This window comes from Armigeres subalbatus, chromosome 1 (assembly GCF_024139115.2).
Source record: "Armigeres subalbatus isolate Guangzhou_Male chromosome 1, GZ_Asu_2, whole genome shotgun sequence".
Taxonomy (NCBI): Eukaryota; Metazoa; Arthropoda; class Insecta; order Diptera; family Culicidae; genus Armigeres; species Armigeres subalbatus.
In genome coordinates this window covers 135,504,891-135,517,927 of record NC_085139.1, presented here as the reverse complement: position 1 = coordinate 135,517,927, position 13,037 = coordinate 135,504,891, and the positions used below count along the sequence as shown (strand labels likewise).

The 13,037-nt window shown below is 40.2% G+C and overlaps 1 protein-coding gene across 1 annotated transcript; it reads right to left on the bottom strand.

Moving 5' to 3' along the window:
• Positions 1–512: 512 nt before the first annotated feature.
• Positions 513–9,387, bottom strand: LOC134205164 (endoplasmic reticulum metallopeptidase 1-like). Its single transcript, XM_062680154.1, has 5 exons — positions 7,745–9,387; positions 1,563–2,087; positions 1,288–1,502; positions 935–1,223; positions 513–875 (listed from the first exon to the last, which is right to left on the bottom strand). Exons 1-5 carry the CDS (start codon positions 9,179–9,181, stop codon positions 708–710), a joined length of 2,634 nt encoding a protein of 877 aa, XP_062536138.1. The 5' UTR covers positions 9,182–9,387; the 3' UTR covers positions 513–707.
• Positions 9,388–13,037: the final 3,650 nt, after the last annotated feature.

Below are 13,037 nucleotides of genomic sequence, written 5' to 3'. Positions count from 1 at the left end.
AAATGTAAGCAAGCCGGCTGGTGGAATAATTCAGGTTGGAAATGCAATATATGAAGATTTATAGCGATAAATGTGCTCAGCCGTAGCATAATGGGCCAAGGTTTGAGCCGTTACCCCTATCTAGCTGCAATTTTACTGTACGCCAAGCATGTGGCGTTGAGTTGATCTGTGTACGCAATTTTTTGTTTCAATAAATGTTAAGCCATCATTGGAAATATCAGACGAATTTTTTTAATTTCACTTAGTAATTATTTGCCCTAATAATTAATTGCTAAGAAATTAATTGTAAGTTTCCTACTTCTGAGCTAGAAATGGTTACCTGTTCCATGAACAGGTAGAACGTATAGACGAGGCACCTCTGCATTAGTTCTTCGGGCACTTAGCCTTAACCGATTTACTCACAACAAGTTGCATAAGTCGGGAAATCCTGTTCCATTATTTCCTATTCAAAATTGGCCAGCTTGGACTATGAGCTCAGAAGTCTTAACCAAAATACAAAATACATTCGTATAGACGAGGCGCCTCTGCAGTCGAAAACTTTATTCCGTGTAAGACAAATCGTTTCCACCACACTTCTGGATAAAATACTAGCAATTTCCTATTGTTCAATCCATAAAAGTGTTTTATTTATTGTGTGTATGAACTTTACAAATAGTGCTTCATATTTAAAGAGTTTTAAATATTAGAATGGAATATCCATCATATCTTTACACACTAAGCATATTAACTACAGCTACTGATGGAACAACATGCGCCCAAGATGGATATTTTTCTAGAAGTTGATTGAACTCAGCAGTGTGCATTTCATGGTATTCCCAGTACTTCGTCACTACTCCTAGATCAGCCAATACGCCTTTTTCATCCTTATGGTTTGTCTGCAATATTTGAATTATTAGTTTGTTTATTAAAATGCTACGACTGACACAAATCTTACCTCAAAATCCATTGTGATATTCCACGGTCCACTTGGAAGACCGTGCGTTATGAACGCAAAATACCCTCTCTGGCCATTAAATATCACTGGCGATGGAATGACATCGTGCAAACTCCATGCAACCAATTTAACTCCAGGCTTGGTGCCCAGGAAAATGGAAGATTGTAGGCTACCCTCGGCCTTGAATCGAATCCTTCTTATCCGTTCACTAAGCTGACTCGTTTCTTCATAGGCTAGCGTAAACATGTTATGTATTTCTGGTGGTGCCTGAGCAGGTTGCCAAAAGTGACTACATAAACGGTGTGAACGGTCAGATAACTCCGAAATTTGTTTATCGTGGTTCTAAAACTTACCTAAAATGTACCTGACGCCACATGGCGTCTAATGGAATTGCGCAGAAAAATTCATCAGCACAAGTAGTCATATTATGTATTGGGACAAAACTATCATCCGAGGCGATGTGTTGTTGCAAGGTTCGTCCCCCATTGCGATCCTGAACTTCAAACAAGAATCCTTGATCCATGTGTCTTAACAGTCCAAGTTCGTCATGGAATAATCGGAATGTATGCTAGGAATGAAAAAGGTTGTTTAAAGCATTGAAAAGTTCATCACCATACAGGGAACTTACCGTTACAAGGTGTCGTTGTGTAGTTGGATGTCCCTGTGATGCATCCCGGTAGGGAAAGCCAATTGGAGTAAGGCATGCCAGCAGTAATGATATCAATGCCACTCCCGAGAAGCTTGCTGTTATTTTTAATGGATTTTTCACTAGATTTAACAAAGGCAATAGATAGCTGCAACTGAGCAGAACACCGACAGCTGATACGATTCCAATTATCTCGTCCGGATTAACCACACTTCCGGCTCGTCCAGTGATGGGGACGAATAGGTTCACGAACGCAATGTAGTAAAATGAGCTGCAGATAATGGCTACGAACTGAACCAGCAAATGTAGGATGATCCATTTGCGTACTGTTCTTTGAAGTCCAATTAAAACTGTTGGAATTGTGGATGCCAACGAGCACATCTGCAGGACCATGATTATGTATGCACTCCGGAGCTCTGCTAATGTGGCGGAAAGGCTTATGATGCTCCAAAACACGTTGACTCCAATCAGCCTAGCCTGAGTGACCATTCCAGTGTTTAGAGAGCTCTGCAAACAAATGTATTATAGAGCTATTAGTTCAATGACCCGCCAGATTTGGAAGAATGGGTTAAATATATAATAAGAAGAATGTTTAAAAAAAATACAGATTAATCCACCTAGCGGTGACTGAGCTCATATTTAGCCCGATCCGGCCAATTTGTAATAAGAAACAATGGGACAGGATTCTGCTTCGAATGCAACTTGTTGCGAGCAAATCGTTTAAGGATAAATGCCAAAAAAAATGAGTAAGAAATTTTTACGCGCCCGTTTTTGGTATAAAAAATGTATTTTGACCATAACTTCTGAGCCCATAGTCCGATCTGGCCAATTTTCAATACGAAACAACGGGACAGGATTCTGCGTCGAATGCAACTGCGATCAAATCGGTTAAGGATATGTGCCTAAAAATGAGTGAGATTAATTTGCGCACACACATACACACACAGACATCACTCCAATTCGTCGAGCTGAGTCGATCGGTATATAACACTATGGGTCTCCGGGCCTGCTATAAAAAGTTCGTTTTTGGAGCGAACATATAGCCTTTACGTATACTTTGTATACGAGAAAGGAAAAAAACGTCATGACCACCGAAGTAGCGGCGTCGATCTGGTTTTCTTTTGTTTGGCAACTTCGCTGCTGACGAAACAGGATATAGGGGAGCTCCGTGGTTTCCTTCGAGTATGCCGGGCTGCTGGTCAGTGATTAGCATCGCAACTGATAAACTTGACTTTGGATGATTTCTCCATCGGCTGGCACGTTATGGTTTTGTACGCTCCGCCCCATTAGCCACGGCGGGGCTTCATATGGAAGTTCCTGACTCCGTGGTCGAACGAGTGCCCTTACTTTCCGAAGGTGCACACTGAAGGCGGAGCCTTTCTCCAAATGCACAATGAGGGCAGCGCTTTTCTCCAAATGCGACAGGTACAACACATCCGGGTGATTATTTCCTTTGGCTTGCTTCAGGTGGGAACACTTTAATTGGCTTTAACTTAATGGCCTTCGATTGGTCAACGATAGCCTCAGGAGTGTATTCCGGAACCACGCTCCAGGGACAATGTACGAGTAGAACTCACACCTTTACCTACATCATGAGTTGGCTGAAGTGGTGCAGATAATATTAGTTCCCACGCTTTACAGCATAAATAGAGCGAAAATCTGTTCCTTTCCAATTTCTGCGCGGAGCATAACGACATTCTTAGATGAGGTGAACAGTAGCGGAATCTCTATCTTGGCGGGTACTTATCATTAGCCAGCAGGCCGGGGTATTATTACCGATGGGTCGGTATCGTAATGGCGCGGCCGCTTGGAGCCGCTTGGAGCCGCTTGATTGCCACAGCAAATGCTCGATGATAGCGAGAGGTCACGAGGGGAGCGTGGAACCATGTAGGAAAGTGATACTGACAAACACGAAACGAAAGAACTTGAGAGCAGCGAATAACACGTCCGCACGTGTTGCTTGTTCAAACTGAAATATAGCGTGCACGAAAATACAAAGTCGTGTCGAAATGCCCGTATCTTACATTAACTTGATGTCAGTGCTAGGGACGCATGCACGAGATGGGTGTCCTACGAAAGGCTGAAACACGTGAGACTGAAATCTGGAAAGGCAGAAAGTCTTACAAGGCTGAAAGTATCAGAAGGCTGTAAAGTATCAGAAAGCTGAAATGTATCGAAGAGCTGAAATCGGCGGAATGCAATGAATGCTAACCGTACGATGGAGTACAAGTTGAGTGGTTGAATAGTGGAATATAAAAAAGCACAGAGAATTAAGAATAAATTATAAAGAATAAGTAACAAAAAAAATATAGAACAAAGAATAAGAAAGAAAAATTGGAGGAAGAAAGAATGAAGCAGGAAGAAAAATTGGAGGAAGAAAGAATGAAAACGGAAGAAAGCAAGAAGAAAGCAGGAAGAAGCCAGAAGAAAAAAGGAATAAAATAATAGGAACAAAAAAAAGGAATAAGGAAGATAAAAGAAGAAAGAAAAAGGAAGAGGGAATAAGGAACAATGAAGACGGAAGACAAAGGGAAGGAAGCAGAAAGAAGGAAGTAAGAAGACGGAAGAAGAAAGAAGAAAGAAAGAAGGAAGAAGGAAAAAAGGAGCAAGAAGATGGAAGCAAGAATAAGTAAGGAAGATGAAAGAAGAAAGTTGGAAAAAGGAAATATTGAAGAGGGTAGTTGGAAGACGAAAGAAGGAAGAAAAAAATGGAAGAACGAATAAGGAAGAAAGAATAAAGAAGAAGGGAAAAGGAAGAAGAAAGAAAAAATACGAAAACAGGAATAAAGAAGAAAGAAGGAATAAGGAACAAGTTGGAAGAATAACGAAGAAAGAGGTAAAAAGAAAGAAGGTTGAAAGAAGGAAGAAGGAATAAGAAGAAAGGAGGAAGGACAAAGAAGGAAGTAAGCAGAAGGACGAAAGAAAAAGGAAAAAGGATAGAAGATAGATAAAAGACAAAAGGTAGACAAAAGACAAAAAAGGAAGATGACGAAAGAAAAAGAAATAAAGCAGAGGAAAAAGTAGAAGGGAAAAGAAAAAAGACGGAATAAAAAAGAAGAAAGAGAAATGAAGCAGGAAAAAGGAAGAAGATAGAAATAAAGCAAAAAGATAAAGGAAGGAAAAAAGGAACAAGGATAAAAGAAAAAGGAACAAGGAAGTAGGAAGAAAGAAGAAAGATAGAAAAGAAAGACGGATGAAAGAATTACAAAGAAGTAAAAAGGAAGAAAAAAAGAAGTGAGAAAAAAGAATGAATAACAAAAAATATAGAAATAATCTTGGCAAGAATCGAAAACCAAATGCAAAAACCACGAACAATAAATTAAGTCTTGTTCCTTTCTATGCAACCTCCTTTTTTCTCCAACCTCCTCCTCCTGCATTAAATAAAAAAATTAAAATAATAAATCAAAATTGAAAGAAAACAAAGAGTTGCAAGAAGAGTTTGGTTTTTATCCGTTTGTGCCCCCCATTTACGTCAATTGTAAATTCTTCCATTAAAATCTTTTTCTCGCGATTTTTCAGCCTTTCGAGTTTAACTCTTTTGTTCATTTTTTCATTTATTTAGTTTACATCTAAACAGATAACACTGAATCAACAATTTGACGCCACAATACACGGTTCGAGGCCGCATCTCTCCATCCTCGGATACGCCCCACGCTCGCCAAGTCGTTTTGCACCTGGTCTGCCCATCTAGCTCGCTGCGCTCCACGCCGTCTCGTACCTGCCGGATCGGAAGCGAACACCATCTTTGCAGGGTTGCTGTCCGGCATTCTTGCAACATGTCCTGCCCATCGTACCCTTCCGGCTTTAGCTACCTTCTGGATACTGGGTTCGCCGTAGAGTTGGGCGAGCTCATGGTTCATTCTTCGCCGCCACACACCGTCTTCTTGCACACCGCCAAAGATGGTCCTAAGCACCCATCTCTCGAATACTCCGAGTGCTTGCAAGTTTTCCTCGAGCATTGTCCATGTTTCATGTCCGTAGAGGACAACCGGTCTTATAAGCGTCTTGTACATGACACACACGGCGAAGAATGAACCATGAGCTCGCCCAACTCTACGGCGAACCCATTATCCAGAAGGTAGCTAAAGCCGGAAGGGTACGATGGGCAGGACATGTTGCAAGAATGCCGGACAGCAACCCTGCAAAGATGGTGTTCGCTTCCGATCCGGCAGGTACGAGACGGCGTGGAGCGCAGCGAGCGAGATGGGCAGACCAGGTGCAGAACGACTTGGAGAGCGTGGGTCGTATCCGAGGATGGAGAGATGCGGCCTCGAACCGTGCATTGTGGCATCAAATTGTTGATTCAGTGTTATCTGTTTAGATGTTAACTTAATAAATGAAAGTGAACATGACACATTTGGTGCGATGGCGAATCTTTTTCGACCGCAGTTTCTTCTGGAGCCCGTAGTAGGCCCGACTTCCACAGATGATGCGCCTTCGTATTTCACGACTAACGTTGTTGTCAGCCGTTAGCAAGGATCCGAGGTAGACGAATTCCTCGACCACCTCGAAGGTATCCCCGTCTATCGTAACACTGCTTCTCAGGCGGGCCCTGTCGCGCTCGGTTCCGCCCACAAGCATGTACTTTGTCATTGACGCATTCACCACCAGTCCAACTTTTGTTGCTTCACGTTTCAGGCGGGTGTACAGTTCTGCCACCTTTGCAAATGTTCGGCCGACAATGTCCATGTCATCCGCGAAGCAAATAAATTGACTGGATCTGTTGAAAATCGTACCCCGGCTGTTACACCCGGCTCTCCGCATGACACCTTCTAGCGCAATGTTGAACAACAGGCACGAAAGTCCATCACCTTGTCTTAGTCCCGGCGCGATTCGAACGAACTGGAGTGTTCGCCCGAAATCTTCACACAGTTTTGCACACCATCCACCGTTGCTTTGATCAGTCTGGTAAGCTTCCCAGGGAAGCTGTTCTCGTCCATAATTTTCCATAGCTCTAAGCGGTCTATACTGTCGTATGCCGCTTTGAAATCAACGCACAGATGGTGCGTTGGGACCTGGTACTCACGGCATTTTTGAAGGATTTGCCGTACAGTAAAGATCTGGTCCGTTGTCGAGCGGCCGTCAACGAAGCCGGCTTGATAACTTCCCACGACTCTTAACTCTTTTGTTATTTCAGCCTTTTGTTAGATTTTTACTTTTTCTACCTTTAGTGTTCATCTTTATGAGATTTTAGCCTTATGTGGAAGTCTCCGAAAATCGTGAGATTGAGTGTCGCACCACAAGGAAAAGATAAACTACAAATTCGGTCTTGTTTTGCTACACACAAGCTCGAATTGATAATGCTCATTGTTGTGAGTTTTGATGCTACTATATGCTCCTAAAAAAATCTGACACTCGACGATGTGTTTCTAGCAAGGATAGCAGGCCGCCTCAGTAACATTTTGGTTTTATAATGGTTTAAAGACACTCTAGTAGAGTAAATAATGGTCTTCAAGAGCATTATAAAACTAAAAATGTTACTTGGGCTATCCTCTACAAGGCCAACTGACTAGGTAGAGATCAATGCAGTTCGCTCGGTAGTTGTTGTTGTTGTTGTTTGTAGAACCAGCGGACATAAACTTGGCTATGAAGAGGTCACACTCGACGATTATTGTGCGGATTGCACCCGGTTCGTCAAGACTTTTCTAATAACCTTGCACGACAGCGCAAGTAGGAGTTTTTCTTAATAGTTTACTGGATATTTTTTTCATTTATTAGTATGAAAAAATATGCGAATGAGGTCAACATCAATGTTCAATCTCACACTACCTAAGTATTTCGTTTCAAATAATTTATAGACAAACATCGCAAATTTAAATCGTTTTAACTCACAAGCACTTAAATATGGTTTGGAACAAGCATCGTTTCGATGTTGCAAAGGTTGAATTACCCCAATAAATGCGCAATAAGTAAAATTCGCTGAAATTTTGAATGGTTGATAAGTTGACGTATGAAATGAAATCATGGGCAGTACTGAACAAAACAAGTCAAAGCCGTCATGCTCATTAATTTGTTATGTCCAAGCATTACATCAAACATTGAACTATTTGGTCGCATTCGATTAATCATTCCCATTTGTTAAAACGTTAAGGAAAATATTTCCGTTTTTGTAATAGCAAAGATTCCAGAAACTACAATACCTAAAATGTAAAATAAAAACTTACCTTTTTGTTTTTAAAGAAAGCATTGAAAAACATTTGTATCAGACAGTGACCAACCAGTGCTGGGGCACAGTACATTCCCAATATGAGCCAAGTGTTGCTGTACCACGTCAGAAGTCTGTCCCATGCTTCCAGTTGTCGGGCAATAGCCAAGCAAGTCGCAACGCTAAGTAAAGCTCCCAACGATACGCCTGAGCATCCATATAAAGCCTCCATTTGGATTGATTTATTCGCTCGATTACCCGCAGCCGATGATAGACCGAGATATGGTATCAGCACTGCCAAAATCGCTACTGTTACGTTGATAATCTTGGCCACACGCACAGAATATTTAACAAAGAACAATCCAAGAAAATCAAAGAACACCGTATTTAATCCCGGTTCAGACTCATTAGTTGATAAGTGATCAGAATTAGCCATTTCACGAGCCAAAGCTAATACATTATCGCCGGTGCGTTGTAGAACGGGCAGCGACAGATATTCCAAAGAGTCGTATTTGGTGTGATAGCGATACCCATTCAAGAAATGAGCCAAATCCATTCCAGGTATGTTTCCATAGTCTCGAAAAATCCTAAAATCGGTATCCGATGGTATGAGTTTTGTGTGAAAGAGTTCCTCTCCCATGGCTTGCGCGAAAGGATATCTCACCGCCTTGGCATACGCGTCTATCATCCAAGGACGGTTTGGTCCGGTTTGAAACAATACCTCCTTTCCACCAGATCCTGCAGACTCTAAATTTAAAAATGCCTTCACATCTCTTGCCCATTGATGTTGAGTGATAAAGCCATGTGAAGCTTGCAGCAATGTCTCCTCTGCTCCGTTGAACAGGAATATAATGGAATATCTATTTCGGTCCGGCAGCCTAGACATAACCCTTAAAATCTCAAGCATGACAGCACAACTGGCTACGTCATCACTGGCTCCAGGGCTGTTCGGCACTGTATCGAAATGACAGTTTAACAACAGAGCATCATCACTGTCGCCTTGTAACTTCACGACGATGTTTTGAATATTTCGATAAATAGTCGTCATCGTTGTGCCGTAAAATGTGAAGTTGAACGCCCCGGTAACAACTTGATTTTTCATAATCACTTCTTGGTCCACATGTTTAGTTGCCTGAATTGTTTCAATCTCACGCTTGAAAATGCCAACTGCCAACTCATCATTGGCCTTACTGCCGGCGACTCTCGGACCCAGATCGGTGAAACTCTTCAGATTGTCCCAAGCTCGCTCCGCAATGAACGCCACTGGGTATCGCTCCAAGTCCGCTATCGTTAATGCATCCGGTAGATTGGTTAGAAAATAGTTTGTTACTGAACCAGCGGTCAACACAAGAACCACAATGATAACACCGTACCACGCGCTGACGTGATGAACGTTATTGGCATTATGATCGATATTGAAATAGACTGTTTTCGGTATTTTCTTCTCCTTTGGCATAGTAAATTCTGTTCAGTTGCAGATTTGAAACAAAACTGATGCTCGCGCCCATTTGATTAGGTCAAACCGCCCCGGTGTCAACAGACTGTCTTATCAGAAAGATAGCAGGCGGTTATCGCAGTAGGTACATAAACAAGGCAGTCGATTTTTTTGTCATAAAATCCGAATGACTATAATCCGATCAAATGCAACCTAAGAGCTCATGAGTCAAAATTTCGTCGCGTCTATTATTGTAATTCGAAACAATATTTGAAAAAGGAAGGGAGGCAAATATCAGTATACGAACTGCTCACTAAGGTTATTTGGATGCAATTCTAAGAGTTGGAAGCAGCGAAATTTATTCAATAGGCCATTCTTTTCTATTTGTATTAACCAAGATGAATGCATATCATCAAAACTTTGCTATCGCATTTTGCGAATGCGTTATTAAGAATGCCAATGTACTCACTCACCAGCAAACATGTTTTTTGCCGAGATTTTTGTCAAAGTTGCTGAAAATCATAAAATAATTTGCCAAAAACCAGCTAATAAACAAGGGGTGTCTCACATAGAATAAATTGAATTGATTTGCTGAAAATTAATCAATCAACCGAAGCGACTTTATTTCGATGCAAATCGAAATTATTTAGGCTCAAAAGTTGATTTTAGCAACGCAACGATTTTTACATCTGTCAGATCGAACAGTGATTGTCAAAATATGACGATGCTTGCACAAATAATGTAAAGTTTCTCGAATTTGTTAAATACCGATAGAAAACATATATCTATAGAGCTAGCCGGAAACAGTTTTTTTTAAGAACGCAATAAGTGAATTCTGTCTGATGACTCATAGCATAGATGTCGTCACTTCCAACACAGAGTAGTAAAAAATGTGATGCGTTTTGATTGTTAAAGTGCCAGTGCACGCCGAGTGCACGCTGTGTACTTTTTAGAAATTTCGTCCCGTCTCTTGATAGATACGTTGCGTTGCTGCTTTTTGAATTCATCTACAGCTGCGCCCAAACAATTCTTTGTCATATTTACACCAGAACAGAAACCATAGTGCAATAATAGCGCATTTGATTTCGAGGTAAATTTATTCACTACAGGAAATACCTAGCGAAACACATTAGAAACATCTTTGTAGTTTGAAGTATGGACTAAGGACTTTAACCACACAACTCGCAGATTGAATTGAACTGATGATGAAAGAACGACTCGTGATCTTTGAGTTTAGAAAATGGAATATAATACTCAAGTGTTTCTACAGATCATATCAATTAAGTCTCGAACAGTCTCTGAAAGAAGTAAACCGTATCAACTATATGAAAATGCTGCCGAATATAAATGAACAATAAGCTCAAAGAATATGAAAGTTGTATATACTTCAATGAAACAACTCGACAATAAACTACTTCACGTTTACGGCCGCCGCATTTGCAAAAGCTTAGTTTCTATATTTCCAAATACAATAATTAGCACTGGGTAGGACTTTCTTATAAATCATCTAAGCTCCGTTTAGTGTCGTTCTCAAGCATATTTTTCCAACTAAAACCTAAAATTAGAAAACAATTTATTAGTAATTGATATAGGTACACAAAAATGGTTATTTCAGAAATCATGCCCAAGTTTATTTGTTGATGGAAAAATAAACAATCCGGTCAATGTCATTGGTAACGTACGTAAAGTCCCCGTTTGCTAAGATCAAAATTACAGTTCAGTGTTACAGAAGGTGTGTTGCAATCAAGATGAATACAGTAGTAGGTGCTCCAACCTGCCAAGTTTGTGGAAGAGAAGACGGCGGGGGTGAAAAATTCATTTTCAGTGCAAAACGAAAACAAACCGGCTGGCTCTCCCATACTAAAATCCAAGATGGCTGAATCGTGAATTTGGCAGATTGGAACACCTAGTGGTGTATTCATCTTGGTTGCAATATTGATCAAATAGTACCTTTTCATAAAAATCAATACAAATCGACTTTATTTTGATTGAAATTCGCTGCCATCGATAGCTGTGAGACACCCCTTGCTAATAAACGTAATTTTTGCCGCAATATCAGTTTTTTTATTTTGCTGCAGAAATAAAAACTAAGTGTGACTTTGGTTCGAATATGCAAATTGTTATGATTAGGTAAATTTTAAAAATATTGTTTGGTGTTGTTTCTGGTGCTCTCACCAGAAGCGCGACTGCGTTAGTGATCCCGGACCACGAGACTTCCGGAGAGTTAATAGCTCATCCATTTCAAGCCTAAAACTAATTGTAAGTTCATTTGTAGAAATATGCTGAAAATTACTTAAACAATACATGGACTGGACTACCTAGGGTCTTCAGTAGCCTTGCGAGCAAAGGCGTAGGATTGCCAATCTGGGGATGGCGAGTTCGATTCTTGTCATGTACACAGAAATCGTTTTTTTACGCGGGGAATGCGTAAAATAAAACACATAATGGGTGTATTAGCCGGATGAATTCCCGGTGGAAGTTCAGGAAGAACTATCGGTAGAAATTCCAGAAGAAAATTTCCAGTGAAAATTCCCGAGAAAATCCCGGCGGAAATTCCCGGAGCAACTTGCGTAGAGCTGCATTGTTTTATCGATATTTCTCACAGGAAGCGGCTTTATCTGAATGTGTTACTGTTGGGCCAAGTAATCATCCACAGGCTTCATCATCTATTTGACAATAAATTGTCTTTGCCCACGCTATTTAATGATGCATCGAGGGTCTCTACTTATTTTAGTCCCAGTGATTGCTTTTCCGACGTACTTAAAGTTTCCTTGGCTTTTATTTCAAAACCATTTTATATCTCGTTCTCCCAATATCTCGGAACGGTCAAATGTGACCGAAACAAACGCTTCGCCACAGTTTCCCAGATTTTGATTTTACCAAGTTAAAGTAATTTGATAAAATAAGCTCAAAAATCGAAGAGCATAACGGAGCCAAATTTGGATTATGTTGTAACAACTATTTAGAGAAGAAACTTTTATTTGTATTCAATCTGTAACCATATTGGAATAATCCTTGATTTTTTTCCAAAATGAACGTGACACAAACTTGTTTTAATTTATTTAAAAAATCAAAACTACACTCCCTCCCCTTTGCTAATTATTCAGCAAACACAATTAATCTTTGTTCAGTACATTTTTATGCCTCTATTGAATATATGTACAAAGGGTAGTTGGTAACACAAAACGACATTGAAAATGGAATCATAATTATGCATAGAAAGTCGAACAATGCATTGGGAATATGGCAATTTGAGAATATGAAAACACGCAAAATTGTACTCGTCGTCCATAACATCCATAAATCACGTAATGCTTAGAAAAACATTTCACGCAAATACGGAGATCAAAAGATGAAACTGAAAACAACAGCTATTCAGTATAACAATTTTATTTATATCGAGTTTATAATTCATCCGGCGTTTCGACGCGGGAAAAATGTTACTGTTGTTTGTCGTCGTATGTTTAGTCTAACTTGATCAAGTCAGACAAAACAGTCTAACTTGATCAAGTCAGACAAAACATAGAACGACAAACAACAGAAATATTTTTTCTTTAAAAAGAAACAATTGTCGTGCTGAAACGTCAGGTAAATAACAAACTCGTTGTAACATTATAAGACTGAGTAGCCGTTCAATGAATAAAGTTTTATTATTTTCTTTATTAAGCTAAGTGAGAAGTGAAATGTTTGAAGTGAGAAGTGAATGGCAAAAAGAGCTGAGAAGTGAGAAATGAGATAGAAAAAAAATTCCTTCTAAAAATGTTGTCTCTGGGGGGGGCGGTTTATGTCCAAAACCACCCCCGTGGCTACGCCACTGATCAGAACCGTAGTTTCAAAAAGCTTTACCAATGATTAAGTACAACTAATATTTGTCCAA